Source organism: Pygocentrus nattereri, chromosome 8 (genome assembly GCF_015220715.1).
Source record: "Pygocentrus nattereri isolate fPygNat1 chromosome 8, fPygNat1.pri, whole genome shotgun sequence".
In the NCBI taxonomy this organism is placed as follows: Eukaryota; Metazoa; Chordata; class Actinopteri; order Characiformes; family Serrasalmidae; genus Pygocentrus; species Pygocentrus nattereri.
In genome coordinates this window covers 9,387,501-9,405,064 of record NC_051218.1, presented here as the reverse complement: position 1 = coordinate 9,405,064, position 17,564 = coordinate 9,387,501, and the positions used below count along the sequence as shown (strand labels likewise).

At 38.9% G+C, this 17,564-nt stretch overlaps 1 protein-coding gene across 1 annotated transcript in view; it reads left to right on the top strand.

Annotated features, from left to right (window-relative positions):
- The first annotated feature begins 6,591 nt into the window (after window positions 1-6,591).
- The window catches only part of elmo3 (engulfment and cell motility 3), a 34,446-nt gene continuing 23,473 nt past the window's right edge, over window positions 6,592-17,564 (top strand). The window contains exons 1-2 of the mRNA XM_017724360.2: window positions 6,592-6,745; window positions 14,945-15,053. Of these exons, the coding sequence (XP_017579849.1) occupies window positions 14,976-15,053 (78 nt within the window). The 5' untranslated portion in view covers window positions 6,592-6,745; window positions 14,945-14,975. The remainder of the gene's footprint in view (window positions 6,746-14,944; window positions 15,054-17,564) is intronic.

Below are 17,564 nucleotides of genomic sequence, written 5' to 3'. Positions count from 1 at the left end.
CTAGGACTTTGACTGGGTCATTGTAAGATATTCACCTTACCGTTTTCAAGCCTCTCAAATGCGTTGGCCTTGAGAGTTTTGCCCTGCTGAAAGATGAATTTTTCCTTAAGCTTTAGTTGATTTGCACACCAAGTTTGATTTATATAGTTGGATTTGCTTGCAGACGCATTCCTTACAGAAGAATGCTTCACAACACCAGGTTCTCCCACAGTACTACATGATGTTCCATGTTATGTGTTGCTGATGAAAAGCTTTCACAGTGCATGATGCTGCCACCACCATACTTCACTGTAGAGTATGTCTCGCCTTTCTTTTTAGCCAAAAACCTTCTACCTTTGTCTCACATAAGCAAAAAAATCTCACATCTTAGTTGGGTCACTCTCATGATTTCGTGTTAACTTTTCTTGAATAATGGCTTCTTTCTCACCCTCCTCATATAGACTTTGTGAGGCTGTGGGCATTTACTTCATTTTCAGCCACTGAACTGGGTGAGTCAAAAGTCACAGGACACCATTTTACTTTTTATGCTGTCACAAGCCTCCACGATGCGGTGCTGAAGGTGGTGTTTGTTGCGGATTTTCTCAGTATGCACAATTTGTTTGAGATGACCCCAGAGATAGAAGTCAATAATAAAATAAAAAATAAAATGTGTCCTGTGACTTTTGACTCGCCTGTACTTTCTTCAAAGTGACTTTGAGCCTATCTGTGGTTTCTGTCATAAAATAGACAGGCAAGAGACCAAGAAAAAAATAGGGCGCTGAGTCACCACAAGCCACACAAACAGCTTAAATGTGCCTTGGCAGAGGCTGTAAGTCTGTATCATACTGGATGGTTTTTACACTACTCAACTCTCAAATGGTTATTAATTTTTGAGGCGTTTACTATAATATCCTATGATATCCTACTATAACATCCCTCTCTATGTAAATCTAAACAGACATCACTTTGGTCACTGTTCCTACTGAAACGTTTTTTTTTCCCACAGTATTCTTTTTAACTGAATTGCTTGCCATCTTGACCTAAAATCAAGGTCAACTAGGCCTGTTCATTATTCTTTTCAGGCAACAGACCACAGTAGGATGTTAATTGCTTTATTGTACCATGCAGTACACCTGTCTGCACTCATTACTTTTCTCCACTCATTTATTATTAGCATGTACACACACACACACACACACACGGGTCACTGACATGCATTTTTGTGTCCAAATCCGTTATTTATACATGACATATCAAATTATTCAAGAATATCTATTTTAATGCATCCATAAAAAATATTTTTGTTTTTGCTTTAATCAAAAAAGTGTCAGCTGGGGCAACCATCCAAACATTTGTGATATAGGTATACGTGACATAGGAAATTTAGTTAAAATTCTAAAATAATTTGACATGATTGACATGACAACATTTTTAAATGTTTAAATAAACACTACAGTCCCTGACAGAAGTTCTGTCGCTTATCCATGTTGTGGAAACAAAAGCTTATAACCTGACTTTAAAATCATCCATTGGTTTTAGAAATGATTCATGAAAGCTGAAACCCTCGCAAATGAGGTTTCCATCCATCCATTTTCTAAGCCGCTTCTCCGTCAGGGTCACGGGGGGATGCTGGAGCCTATCCCAGCAGTCTTCGGGCGAAAGGCAGGATACACCCTGGACAGGTTGCCAGTCCATCGCAGGGCAGACAGACAGACACAGACAGTCACTCACACCTAGGGGCAATTTAACGTGTCCATTTGGCCTGACCGCATGTCTTTGGACTGTGGGAGGAAACCGGAGAACCCGGAGGAAACCCACGCAGACACGGGGAGAACATACAAACTCTACACAGAGAGGACCCTGGCCGCCCGGCCGGGGAATCGAACCTAGGCCCTCCTCGCTGTGAGGCGACAGTGCTACCCACCACGCCACCGTGCCACCCCAAAATGAGGTTTAATTTACAAAAATAAATTTGCTTCACTGCAGAAATATTGATCATTTAATGAACACAGAAAGGTCAGATTTTGGCAAGACAAAAGTTGTCGCCTTGTCATATAATGCACCCAATCCTAGTTTACAGCCTCACCTGTGCTCACTAATCGATCGGTTAATTAGTGAGTGTGTATAAAAGGAACCCCAGCACCCCAGACCTTCACTTGAACTGCAACTTGACCTCTGACAACATGCCAAAAATCCATCCTGTGACCAAAGCCTTGATTATCAAGAGGCTGAAGACCAGATCCACTGCAGAGGTGGCTGGCACATTTAATGTGTCTCAGTGTCAAGTACAAAGAATTAAAAAAAGATTTGAAGAGGCTGGAGATGTTTTTGAAAAACCCAGGTCCGGTAGACCCCACAAGACAACTGCTCAGGAGGAACGTTTGTTGGTTAGAAAATCCAAAGCCAGCCCCACTCAGCCTGGTCACCTCAAGTCCTTGTGCCAACTAGAACAGTTTGTAGGATTCTGTCTCGAAATGGCCTCCATGGTCGAATCAGTGCCCAGAAGCCAGCACTAAACAAAAGGCAATTAAAAAGCCGTGTGGCATTTGCCGAGGCCCACAGCCTGCTAAACGGATGGATGCTGGAGAAGTGGCAGAGGATTTCTCAGATGAATCTTCAGTTGAATTACACCACAGCCGCCACAAATACTGCAGGAGACCTACTGGAGCCCGTATGGATCCAGGATTCACCCAGAAAACAGTTAAGTTTGGTGGTGGAAAGATCATGGTCTGGGGTTACATTCAGTATGGGGATGTGCGAAAGATTTGCAAGGTGGAAGACAATATCAATAGCCTAAAATCATAATATCAAGAAGTATTAGCTACCTCTTACATTCCCAATCATAAAAGGGGTCAAATTTTGCAGCAGGATGGTGCTCTCTCTCATACATCCATCTCTACATCAAAGTTCCTCAAGGCAAAGAAGATTAAGGTGCTCCAGGACTGGCCAGCCCAGTCACCAGACATGAACATCATTGAGCGTGTTTGGGGTAGGATGAAAGAGGAAGCTTGGAAGACAAAACCAAAGAATCTTGATGAACTCTGGGAGGCATGTAAGACTGCATTCTTTGCTATTCCTGATGATTCATCAATAAATTGTATGAATCATTGTCGAACCGCATGGATGCAGTCCTTTTTTATTAAATATAAATAGCACCAGAATATAAATAGCACCATATATAATAGCACCAGAACTTCATTCACCAATGTTTTGAAACATATCTTTGTATTTGAAGTACATTTATTTTTTGATTTTCACATTTCTTTCTGTGGGCAACAAAACTTTTGTCTTGCCAAACTCTGACCTTTCTATGTTCATTAAATGATCAATATTTCTGCAGTGAAGCAAATCTATGTTCGTAAATTAAACCTCATTTGGGAGGGTTTCAGCTTTCATAGGAGTCATTTTTAAAACCAATGGATGATTTTAAAGTCAGGTTAAGCTTTTGTTTCCACAACATGGATAAGCGACAGAACTTCTGTCAGGGACTGTATGTTGAATAATAAGGCAACTTTTATTATATAACTTACAACCCACTGAAACACTTTTGTTTGCAAGTTCTTCCTCAAATGTCAGGTGGCACAGCCAAAAACAAATGACTTTTATTTTGACAAGCTTTTTATGAAAGTGGAGCCAAGCTATCGCATCACGAAGAAGACCCCAAGTGACCTTTGTGGTACAATACCAAAGCCAGTAGCCCTTTCACAAATTTTGGAAAAAGGTCATTTTTGAGTCATGGTCAGAATGGTTCAGTCTACTGTGGTCTGACTTCAGAAAAACTATGAACAAATGTAATTGTTAAAATAATGTTTATTTATTTGGAAAAAATATATTAAGTTCAAGCACAAAGATTTCTATGAGTGTTTAAGCAGATGCCTGTTTAATTTGAAAATTGGTCTGAAAAGTCAGGTGGCACAATCTAAGTCAAATGGTGCAACCAAACCAGCACAGTTTTAATAACTGAAATAGGTCATTAAAAGCTTTCATAACACTAACTATATTTAAGATATAAATGCAAACACATGAGCTATCATCTCTCTTTACATCTACAAAGTGGACCAACAAGGCAGGCGTGATATTGATGATTGAAAATGAATGGACACAGTGTTTAAAAACTCCAGCAGCCCTGCTGTGTCTGATCCACCAAACACTATAACATACACATTAATATGGATTTTATTACTTTTGTGCAAACAGACCAAAAGTGAGTATTAGGATACAAAATAAACAAACAGCGCAGGAAAAGTACAAAACGCCCAAAGTGCTTGTGCTAGGTACTTTCTCAACTGAATTAACTCATATTTAGATATAGTTTGTGCTTCTACAGAAAGAAACAAATGTGAAAACAATAAAGAAAAAACATAAGAGGGGGATGCAAAGAAAGGTGGCTGGATTAATTAGAATAGTTCCAGATACAAGGTCCTCTATGTGAAACTAAATTGGCTTAGTGAAATTCTGTAGAAAGCAAGATGTGGGTTGTTGGAGGATGTGGTGGTTGATGTGAAATGGTTAGTTTCATACATTTAGAATCTTTAAGTTCTAAAATAGTCGCTGAGAACAAGCATAGTCTGAAGAAGAAGTGATCATTCTGACAAAGAATTTGTTGCTTCTGAAGAATATGTAAGCCTGTGAGGTTACTTCTGAAAGTACTAGCCCAAATAATGTTACAACATGACAGGCACAGACCGATCATTGTATAATACAGATTGAAAAGTACATGCTGAGGTAATGTATCACTGCTGTTGGAACAAAACCTCGTATCTCATATAAATAGTAACTTTACAGGAGAATGAAAAAAAACATACTTTACTTTCAATGTAAGTCAATGGAACCAGAGTTTATTCCAAGTCATTTTGGGCCGTTTCTTTTAGTCCAGTCATCATGAAATTTACACACAATATAAAGTACTTTCAAATTATGACAAAAACGGAAAAACTTCAAAAATGGAGATATGAGGTTTTGTTCTGACTGCAGCAACAGATTTAATTTGTCCAAAGCCACCTATATTTTTTAGCTATTTTTTGTGATCAATGTGATCTTTCCAGCTGATCTTTCCAAGTATTGATATTAGGTAGTTCAGTATTAATAGTTTAAATGAATCTGTAGCCATCTTTGTCAGATAGAAAAATGTTGGTGTCAATCAGCAAACAATCTCATAGTAGACAGATAAAGGTCTTTAACATAGCTTAAACAGTAAAGGTCCCAGTATTGACCCTTGAGGAACTCCACATTTAATAGTCTTTAGATAGTAGATGGAGTTTGACCAAGAGACAGGTCAAGATATCTACTAGACGTAAAAGACTGGTTGATTTAGGATTGTGCAAAAGCCAGGGACCCATCATTTATTTAATTTCCAGTCAAAACAGCCATTAAATACAAGTTATTCACTTCTGCGGAGAATAGATAAAATGTAATCCATTTGCATGAGGAAAAGAAAGTCAAAGGAAATTAAGAGGAAAAAGCCAGACTTTCCAAAACTAAACTTGAAAAATGATTGACTCTTATAAAATGGGACCCCTAACAACCATGCAAGACGCGACAGACCATCAAAACTGTCCTCATCAGATAAACAGCACTTAACGCTTTCATCTTTGAGAGAGAGGAGAAAATCAAGCTCCACTCTTACTTCAGATCTGAAAACATCCACAGGTGTTTCTGTCCATCCTTCCACTGTGAGAAGACCAACTCAGCACTATGGGTCTGAGAGGACATGTAGCTATCATGAAGCCCTAGCTGAAAAACCAAATCAAACAAAAAAGCTGTGGAAAAATGGACTCCAGACTTCAACATCACTGAATGTGTTTGGGATTAGCCTACTTGGAAAACGTAACCAACTTCTTTGACTGAACGTAGGAGGTGTGGAAAAATATCCCAGCAGATTTCTTTGAAAAACGCGACCCGACCACTTAGCCCTACCCCTGTTTTGTGTGTTCATGCCTAGGCAGGGTGTCCCGATTTTTGTTAAGATAGAGGAGACGTGTTAGGGCTAAGTGACCAAAGAAACTCACGAGTATTTTCTCTGTTAAAAAGTTACGATAACCATTGCATTATCTTAGTTTCATATTGTTTCAATGTATTATGGTCCCTTTCTGGTCAGCTGTTTACCAGCTTCTTGTTTACATTTTTTTGAACAAGAAACTGGTCAACAGCTGACTTCAGCACCACTGAAGAATTAGGGCGAGAATAAGTAGTTAACTGAAAAATGAATAACTTGCACTTAATGGTCTTTTTGACTGAAAACAAACAGGCCTCCTGTGCTGTACTGTAGGCTATACATGTGGAAAACTGGCACCCAAGACAAACTCAGTGAGGCTGTATGGGGAAAACTTACTGAAAGCTCCCGTTCGGTTTCAAAGCAGACCTATCTTACAGTAAAAGCAGCTCAGTTCCTCAAACTTATCTGAAAGCTTACACCTCGTCTAACGGTGCCCTCTCTTCTCTAGGCTCTCTCTGGTTCCCTCTGTGTGGGTGTGTGTTAGTTTAGTGCGCTTTAGTGTGTGTGTGTGTGTGTGTATGTGTGCGTGCGTGTGGGTGTGTGTGTTAATTTTAGTCTCGGCTCCTTCCTACAGGGGCCGGCTGGGACACCGTTCAACCCGGAACTGCGAGAGCGGACAAAAATACTACTTACTAAACTCCGGAGGACCGCAGTGTAACCCGCTCGGAGAGGCTGCGGAGCTCAAACTGCTACAACAGCTCCGTGTTTTCACCAGCGGAGCTCAGATGTGAAGGAGCTCCACCGCGGAAAAAACCCGCTCTCTCCCAACAGGTAGGAACCAAAGCGGCGGAGAAAGTGGAGAAACTTTAGCTCGGCAGCGCTGAGGCTGCGTGTGGCTCACTGAGCTGAACAGCCTGGCTGAGTTTAGATAATGTTAAAGCGGTTTAAACAGCGCTTAATGCGGGTCGGAGGGTCTGTCAGCCCTTTGTTTTACAGTTTTTTCTGGAACCGAGTTCGAGCGGTTCGGGCTAAGAAGAAGGCCAGCTGTAGTGAAGGAGCTGCAGCAGAACAGGGTGAAGAAAAATCTGGCCAGTTCATTTACAGAACCTCCAGGCTTGAACTGTTCAGATGCATTAAGACGCCTTATTTATACCACGTTTACTATTTTCTATTCACTCAAAGTTGAGATATAAACTTGAAAAGACATTAAGATGTTTTTCTCAGTTTATATTTCTAGTGTTGAAGATTAAGTTTAAGTTCTGAAAACGGAACTTTAATTTCAAGAAGGCTTAGCAGGTCTTATTCATGTCTTATTATTGGCTTAAATGATGTGTGCATTGAATCGAAACATTTAATATAATTTTATGATAACCTTACTGTGATATAATAACTGTGTCTTTGTGATGTCCACCCTTGTTGCATTTTGCCATTTGGTAGATGATGATTGTGTTTAAAAACCTGGCCTCTAAACTAAAAAGACCCTTTAACCAAAGTTTGAAGACTTATATTGTCTTTTACAATGCTTTGCTCATATTTAGCCTCAAAAGCTTTTACTAATGACCTGACTAGAGAGAGCACGATACCACTTTTTCTTTCCTGATGTTGATATTCAAGTCTTGAGCAGTTTCTAATGCAAGCAAGACGCTTAAGATGCACATCTAAAAGCAGGCTATCGTGATAAAACCTCTCAAGCTCTGCCCCACAGCTAACATCACAGCACACAGTGAGGCAGATTGCTATCTCAGGACAGATTTGTTACAGGGTTGCATTCATTTTTTTCCCTCCAGTATTTGATCTAGCATTTTACTGCTGATATGGGCTGAACACCGCCACCAATAAGAACAGGTCTTCTGTAAAACTAGCCCTCAGCTCAAGGGTGTGGCAGTGTTTTAGAGTGAGTTAGAGATTTCAAACGGGAAGAGGTCTGTTGGTTTCCTGATGTGTAACTAATAGAAATGAATGCTGGATTATTTGGAGAACGAATGTAATTGTTTCTGACCCGTATTGTGACTGTGACTTATGTTGGAAGTGTTTTGAATAAATTAAAGTCCATCCGTCACATCTTAAGTGAATTTCAGCCTTAAGTTTCTCCCTTTACCTCAAGTGAGTTGCGTAAGTCTCTTCAGGGAAAAGTGGAAAGTTAAAGAAATCCATAATTGTAAATTGAGTTTTAGTCCCAAGTTTGAGTTTCCTCGCTTCAGTTTTTAACAGTTGCAAAGAGTAAATATACATTTTAAGCTACAGATTTATCCCTTAAGTGTTTAACTTGAGAGATATATATTTGAGATGGTTACACCTTACGTCTGTGGCCACAGACCAGCACGTACACTTTTTCTTGCTTTAGGCTTAAATGCTGGACGAAGCACCAGTTAGTCTTGTTGGTTGTGTTGTCGTGGTCACAGCACATGGGTGTTCTTATTAGTCTTACTCATCTATAGGCAGTTCATGAGCTCCATGTTATTGGGTTAAATGTACCCACATAAAACTTTTTCAGACAGCGTTGTTGATTATGTTGGCTATGTTTAATAATTGCAGCTCTTGCAAATTGAAAACTGCAGTCTTCAAAATTCCAAATTGGATATATAACAAATAAATGGCCCACATTTTTCTTGTATTTAATTTTTTCCTCTGAGGTCCACTTATGTGTGGGTTTATTTAACAGTGGTCATGTACAAATGAATTACAACCTCTCTTTATCAATTATAATTTTACAGCCCGCTCTTGTTATTGTGCCTTTAACATAAGCTAGTATATGATAATGAGTTCTCATTGGCTGCTTGTTAATTCAAAAAGCAGTCTTGGTTGAAATGCTCCTTATAACTTAAGCATGAATGGGCGGAGCCAAGTGTTGTAGCCAGAATAAGCATGTCCATCTTTACTATCGGAACAAAGACCTTTTTCCTTCCCCTGTAAAGTTGCCTTTTTAGAGATAAAAGATCTTTATCTGACAATGACAATATATAACTATATTTGTTTTTTGACATCACAGTTTCAAAACACTGGGCTGTTTTTGCAGTTTAGATTCCATTAGTGGGCTGTATGGATTGGGAATGTTTTAAACTTTAGCCTTGTTTGCACGCACCAATCAGATTTTATTTTTCATAATCTGTGCCCTTTAATCATAAATTCCTCAGCTGAGCAGACACTGGCAACCAGAGATAAAAGCCTGTAACTGGGGCACCACAAAAAAATGTGTGTTCACGGATTGTAACATGTGTGATCTGTGGGGTTGGTGTTGGTCTTCATGCCCTGAACACATGTGAGTATTGTAACCGCACATCTGCCATTTAGGTTACAGGGTGCTTTGAGTCCAGTCAGAGCCGAGAGGAAACTATATATATGTTTCTGAAACTACAGAAACATCTCACCCTGCTGTCACAGATATACAGAGCACATAGAGTATTGAGAACAGCGCCCATTCATGTCCCAAACATTCTGTACACTCACACTCTGTACAAATACAGCAGGGCAGAGGAGGAGTGGAGTGTGAGTCGCAGGGCTCAGAGCATGCAGGGGCACGCTGGGAATGAAGCCTAGGAAACTCAGACTCGTATAGAGAGCAGATCTAGCAGGCCTCCATGTCTCTGAGCTCACTCTGCAGCTCCAGGCTTGTCTACAGCTCATTAGGTCACTCTTGCAAAATGTCTAATCCTTATAAGCAGCAGAAAGCTGAATGTGTGCTTTTTTTCTTCTCAATAACAATAACTGGCCTTGTTTAATGTCCCTGCACTAAAGCGCTGAAGACTAAATATGCTTCTGGTCAAGGCTGTTTAGGTGGAAAAAGAGAAACTACTTCCATACAAGGATGAGCACTTTTTCAGCTATAAAGAGAACACTTTGTTTCAGGATCTGTGCATTTCAGGGTACAAACACTACTACTCATATTCAGAACCTTCTGCTAGAAAACATGTGATCTGTACAATTACAGGTATATTTTTCAGCTTGCATCGATTCCACACAACCTATTTTAACTTCTTTTAACAAAATAATAAAACAAAAGACCTTGAGTCAAAGGGAAATACAATAGATTTTTCAAAATTTCCGCACAATTTAATCTGTAAAAAGTCATTAGGAGTTGTTTGATGTGAAATGCTGTTCTGTAGAAACTTACTCACTCACAGTGTTCCCAGTGGTGATGATAGGAACCAGACGTCTGATGCCTAATGCATCTAGAAGTTTCCTTGCAGAAGGTTTTTATGTGTAAGGGCTATGAATATGCTGCCTGATGTCTGAGACTTTGATTTCTATTAAGCTTGTGGTCTAAAATGTATTGTTGAACTTTCTGTATATGCAGGGTGTTATAAGGCAAAATAATCCTCAAAGAAAACATTTGCCACAATCTTATCATCATCAGTATTATATAGAAAAACTCAGATGGTACATGTAGGTTCACTGGAAATTTTGGATTGTAAATTAAAGGGCTATGTTTGCATTGGAGATATCACAACCCCTGTTTCTCATCATGCTCACTGTAGAGATATGAGTCAGTTTATCTACAATGATCCACCAGTTCAGTCTACAGTGTACTAACACTCAGTTATAAAAAAGTACAAAAGTTCCTCTTGGATGTACATTCATTCTTAAAAATATGGTTCTTTAGTAAAGGGAATGGTTCTATTTAGAACTATGAGATCTATTTGGAACCGTTTCTTGCTGAAGTGGTTCTTTGCATAGTGAAATAATTCTTCAGATTGATAATGTGTTGTATTCTATTACGGTTCTATATAGAAGGGAGCCTTTTTAAAAATGGTTCTATATAGCACCAAAAGGGGTTTTTCTATTGTTATGATGTCAAGCATGTACCAATAACCCTTTTGAGTGCTATATAGAACCATATACACTACCAGGTTTTTTTTTTTTCTTTAAGCATTATACAACTTTACCAGCCTTTTGTTGTCCCCCTCCCAAATTTTTTGGAACAGGTTTTTGGCATCAAAACCAAAATGGGCAAATATTTGTCAAAATAAATAAATAAATAAATTCTGAGTTTCAAAATTTGATTTTGACGTCTTTGAAACATTTTCAATGAAAGATAGAGTTTAAATGATTTGCACATCATTGCATTTTGTTTTTATTTGCATTTTTCACAGCATCCCAATTTTTTTGGAAATAGTGTTGAACAAGACATTCTCCATCAACTATCTGAAGAACCATTTCACCATGCAAAGAACCATTTAAGTAGGAAATAGGTCTGTGTAGATCTCATGCTAAATGCAAAGAGCTCTTGAAGAACCTTTATTTTAAGAGTGCTCTGCATCTTTACCTCATTTAAGGTAGGCAATTGGGCCTCAAGTTGTGTTTTGTACCTGTGAGGTTACATACTTAAAGATTTCCATCAAGATTTTCCTTCTTTAGTAAAGAAAATGGTTCTGTATATATCCATGAACACTCAATGAACCTTCGCCTGATTAAAGGGTTCTCTTTGTTGTGAAAGAGTTCTCCGTATGGATGGAGAATGTGCTGAAGATGGTGCTATATAGAACCTTATTTTTACAATGTCAAGAGCCGTTTTTGGTACTGCAGAGAATGATATACGGCACACTCTCCATCAATCTGAAGACCGCTTTCACGATGCAGAGAACGCTTTAATCATGCAAAGGAATCTTTGAGTTTTTATGGTTCTTTATAAAACCATTTCCTCTACTAAAGAACCCTTAAAGAACCATCTTTTTTAAATGTGTGTAATTATATTGATTTTTAATTGGGAGACTAAACATTATCATGGGTGCTGCCAGATACAGTGTAGGCCTATGCATCATTATTTTATTATGGTATGCATGTTATTGTCTTTGTGTTTAAAGCTATCTATTAAAAAACCATCAATTAAGGTTTTATTGTGAAGCCAGTGGTTTTTTTCTTTGACATCTTTTGGGCCCTTTATTTTAAGATGGGTTTAGTTGCAGCTGCAACAGTTATGAAGTCCTTTGAAGTTAAAGCTGGTCTCAGGTGTAATGTGGTACAAAGTAACAAGTTGCAGTAATAAGAATGATGTTACTCGTTTAACTCCTACGTCTAAAGAACAAACTAAAGTATACTTGATGCATTTAAATCAAATTCCTCTTTATTCCTGACCTATCCTGCTGACTGCATGCCTCCACGGGAAGTGCCACAAACTTGACAAACAATCTGTCAAAGCATCTAATTACTCTTATATTATAGATGAAGATCTCCATGCTGAAGAAGATAACCTCAGTCTGAACAGACTGGACAGTTCATTCATAAAGTGTTTCTCTTGGCTAGTTTCTGGGTTTTAAACAGCTGCAGCTCTTCATAATTATAATCAGCATAACTGGCTGCGACAGCATTTTACAGTAATGTCTACTGCAGTTGACTTTGCAGTATTTCTTGAAATGTTGAAATATTTGTCATACTGAAAAGCACTACAGGGTTTTCCCTTATACAGCTGCAGATTTCTATGTGTTTTCGAGAGTAACATAGAAGTAAAGTAAAAATTGATGAAATGACTTTTTCCAGGAAGTTATCAGTAAAATAATCCCATAACAGTTTGAGAGAAGTCGCTGGTCATTTGTAACCGATTACTTTTTTGAGTAACTACCCCAGCACTGGTTAACGTCCATCAATCAGTAACTGACCCACACACAAACACATTCACATACATCTTTTTCTGTGCCGGAGCCTGTTTGAGAGCGGTGAGGCAGACGCTGAGTGTTAGCTGGCCTCTTCTGCGCATATGGAAGCACTTGAGTCTGTTAAACAATTCAGCAGAAGCTTCTGTTAATAAAAACAGCGTCACTGTGCGTGTCTGTATCTGCAGACAGAAAAAGCACTTTGGCTTATAAACCATCCGCAGTATCTCCTAGACAGCCTTGTCATGTTCAGATTTCAGATGAACCAAGCACACAAGTTCTCCTTAAAAAGAGGAAGACCCAGAATGTGCAGAGTGATTATGAAAGTAGGAGTGTGCACTAAAGCAGCCTTCTCAGCTGTCCTGTTCTCAAATATGTGTCTTGTATTTTAAAGGAAATGCTCTATTCTTTTTTTTTTTTTTAAGTAAAGGCTTCAGGGTCAAACGTGAGGCGAGGTCCGGGAGACTGCGCCAGTGAGTGTATCGCTGAACTCCTCTTTCAGCGGCTCGGCTCTCGGGCGCTGGCCTCATGCTGTCTCTCAAGGTTCTTCTCTCTGCCAGGGCTCTGTTCTAGTAGCAGTTAGTATACTGCAGTTTTACTGTAGCACAGGTTAATTCTACCTCATTGAAGCCTTGCTGACACATGTTTTGAGCATGATGACTCAAATCTGAGTGAGTATGTTTGTGCTTGGAAATGCTTTTGCTAGAAGCTGGCGTTAGCTTGGCAAGGAGGCCTAAGTTTACACACAACCCTGCAGGTTTATTTCGGCTCATGGTGTTACTGATGCTGATGCTGGCGTGACAGAAAGGCAAAATCTTTCTGATGATTAAAGTTTCACAGCTCAAGCTTAGATAACAAATATTACTCTCCAACATCCTCTAAAGGTGTTAACAATGAGCACATTACTCAATGGTGCACTCTAAAGGTGCAATTAACAAGCCATAAACAAAAGTTACTCACCGCTGCCCTGTAAAGGTCTTATTAACAAAACTCAAATAAACATACATTACTCACCGCTGCCATCTAAAGGACTTATTAACAAAACTCAAATAAACATACATTACTCACAGCTGCCCTCTAAAGGACTTATTAACAAAACTCAAATAAACAAACATTACTCACCGCTGCCCTCTAAAGGACTTATTAACAAAACTCAAATAAACAAACATTACTCACCGCTGCCCTCTAAAGGACTTATTAACAAAACTCAAATAAACAAACATTACTCACCGCTGCCCTCTAAAGGACTTATTAACAAAACTCAAATAAACATACATTACTCACCGCTGCCCTCTAAAGGACTTATTAACAAAACTCAAATAAACATACATTACTCACCGCTGCCCTCTAAAGGACTTATTAACAAAACTCAAATAAACAAACATTACTCACCGCTACCCTCTAAAGGACTTATTAACAAAACTCAAATAAACATACATTACTCACAGCTGCCCTCTAAAGGACTTATTAACAAAACTCAAATAAACAAACATTACTCACCGCTGCCCTCTAAAGGACTTATTAACAAAACTCAAATAAACAAACATTACTCACCGCTGCCCTCTAAAGGACTTATTAACAAAACTCAAATAAACAAACATTACTCACCGCTGCCCTCTAAAGGACTTATTAACAAAACTCAAATAAACATACATTACTCACCGCTGCCCTCTAAAGGACTTATTAACAAAACTCAAATAAACAAACATTACTCACCGCTGCCCTCTAAAGGACTTATTAACAAAACTCAAATAAACAAACATTACTCACCGCTACCCTCTAAAGGACTTATTAACAAAACTCAAATAAACATACATTACTCACCGCTGCCCTCTAAAGGACTTATTAACAAAACTCAAATAAACAAACATTACTCACCGCTACCCTCTAAAGGACTTATTAACAAAACTCAAATAAACATACATTACTCACCGCTGCCCTCTAAAGGTGTAAAGGAGCAGTGATCAAAGGTTTTATTGTTTTTGTAAGAACCAAGACATGTGTGATTAAATGTGTTTTCTTTAAATGTTCTATCTTTTATTTACCTGTATTTGCCTTAACTTAATGGATGAAAGTGCACACAATTCACATTCTGTTTGTAGCATAAGCATATAATTTTAAAGCAAATGTGGTTCTTAATACATGAGGATAGGACAAAATATGGACCATCTGGAATTCCCTGAAGGAACCAGAAATGGTTCTTTTGTGGCATTGCTCTGAAGAACCTTTTTTATTTCCATTGGAGTGTAGTCTGGAAATACTGCTGCCATGTATCCTTAGTTGTTTTTCATTTTGTCAGATGATACATCTTAAAGGCTTTTTGATTTCTTTCCCAGAATATATTTGGAATGTGCATCTTTTTTCCTGTTCTCCTTTCTACTCATCAGTCAGGTTCTCTCTCAGCACTGCTTTCTCTCTCTCTCTCTGTCTCTCTCTCTCTCAGAGTCTAGGAGGACAGGCACCAGCATCTGAAAATGCCGCAACAGAAGGACATAGTAAAGATTGCTATTCAGATGCCGGGGGCATACCCCCAGCTCATCCAGCTGGATCAGGTAAGCCCCGACCCGCTCAGCAACTGTCCAGAGCAACTCACTGAAAAAAAAAGATTCTGAACCATAAAAACAGCTGTCAGGTTTGTCCTTTCCCACACTTGGAAGAATCCAGTCTGCATTTTGCCATCCTGATTTTGGAATTTCCGTCATTGCCCCAGGACAGTTCTGTCTCAATCTGGCCTCGTTAGTTTTGGCATTAGTGCCCGAGGTTGAGCAACAGCTGGTGGAGGCCTTAAAATCTAACTGAAATCAAAACAAAACTCCCTGATATCACAAATCTGTTTTACTCGGCAATAAGTCCCAGTACAGAAAGAAAATGCCTTATGAATTCTATTTAACATCAACTTAGTCATGGAAAAGTTTTGTAAAATGATGAATTTTTGGGGATTGGAGTAAACTGATAATTGGAGCTGCTAAATTGGCCCTAGGTGTGTGTGTGTGTGTGTGTGTGTGTGTGTGTGTGTGTGTGTGTGTGTGTGTGAGTGTGAGAGTGTGTGTGTCTGCCCTGTGATGGACTGGCCACTTGTCCAGGGTATTTCCAGCCTTCTGCCCAATAGTTGCTGGGATAGGCTCCAGCACCCCCATGCTTGGTTGAATGAAGTGGAGCTTAGCTGGTGCTGATTAAAGCTCTCCTCTGAGCGTGTGGAGACTTTTCATTGGTCAGTGTAGACTGCTTTACAGTGGGCTACAACAAGCTTTACAAGTGGCCAGAATATTTCAGTTTAAGTGTTCTAATTCAGCATGACTACTTCTGCCTACTACATGTAAAAACAAATGCCAACAAGCCACACTTAGAAGGAAACGAGTAGCTGGACATCTTATGCGCCCAAACTTTTGCATGCAACTGCCGTTACTATAGCTTTGCCAAACAAAAGAGTTTACGATGACATATTTAAAATCTGTATACAATCAAAGCAGTCATTAAACAGTTTGGTTTTTGAATATTGGATTATTTCTTTGTCGTTGTACCGTTTAGCAAAATCCCTAAATGTGGTCAATCGCATTTAATCAAAGATCAAAAATGGACAAAAGCACATTGCATATCTAAAAGCTGTTTTATCAGTCAGTAGTTTCTTCATTTTATAGATAATAGAACATCTAAAACCATACACAAGTCTGTTTCAGATAACTGGCCCATATCATGAAAAACTGAATGTGCCTCCTTTTTTGTATTAAGTTTAATGTATTATGTTTCAAGGTAAAGCCTATACAGTCTGTATGTGGAAATTGAGCTGCAAACCAGTTGTGATGTCACAAGAACCAGCTTCATATATTCACGTATATCCTTCTATTCAGCCTACAACAGTTTTGCTCTGCTTTTTCACACTGAAGTTATAAGCAATGTTTCCGCCCAGTCTGCCTTCTGAACCAGGCACAGTATAGTGGAACCAGTCAGAACCGAAGTTATTTTTCAGTCTTAATATCAGAGTAGACCATGTGTGTTATTTGATGAGGTGTAAGCTATTATATCTCAGCTTCATTAGCCTTGTAGCTCCAGTACAAAACTAAAGAAGCAAACGTCAGACACCAGTCATGTCTTGGCTGACTGTGTATTTAGGGTAAAAAGGGAAACTGTAATTCAAATTTTTGCCAAACTCCAAAATGTAGGGTTTTTTTTTTCATTATTTTAACTGCAGTGTTTTCTTCATTGCAGTCGCTGTATTTTAATGCTTTTTATGTGAACAGACTTTACAGCCAGCTGAGTAAATAAACTTCATAACAATCATCTTTACTGCTTTTTGCTCTCACATGCTCATTTGAAACATACTTTTACAATTTACAAATGTTACCATATTTCATATTAGATCTTTAAGATGGCCTTATTCTCCCAGTGTGGGATTTCACATTAGATTTTGTCATTGTGATTATTATTGGGAGTGAGCACAATTGTGAGTGCTCTCTTGGGGGGTTTGGTTTTGTCAGCCCTTTTATTCCCACAGTGGGGCGCCTGGGTCGGAAGGTTGAAGGGTGGGAGCTCCTCTGCTACTTTGACAGACTGTGTCCAATGCTTCCACTTGGTTGACCAGCCCATAGACCGCAAATTACAGCCCACTGATCGGTCTACCGCAGTACACCAAAAACTTGACCACATTGGCCACCACTAATTGCTGGGTTTCCCCAATCCAGACGCAAGAATATCTCCAACCCTTTGTATTATTTATTTATTTTTCGCCTAGTTTGAGGCTGGAGTGTGGAGCAGAGCTATACACACTGTGGCTTTTGGTTTTGATTTCTTGTACTCAAAGGAGTTGTGCTGTGAGTTGTTGCTGGCAGGACAAATGTTTGTATCTCCCGTTTTTTTGCTTTTTTTTCTGGTATAATGTTAAAAATGTGCCAGCTGCCCTTCAAAGTGTGTTAAGTACATGATGACCATTAAAGATGAAGTAAAATTACTTGGAAGGAAATGTTTTTACCTTATGTTAAAACTAGTTTAAATCATTAATTAAAACTAACCCAATCAAAACAAATGTGAAACTATTGATTTAGTAAATGGGCTTTAATATGTATTTT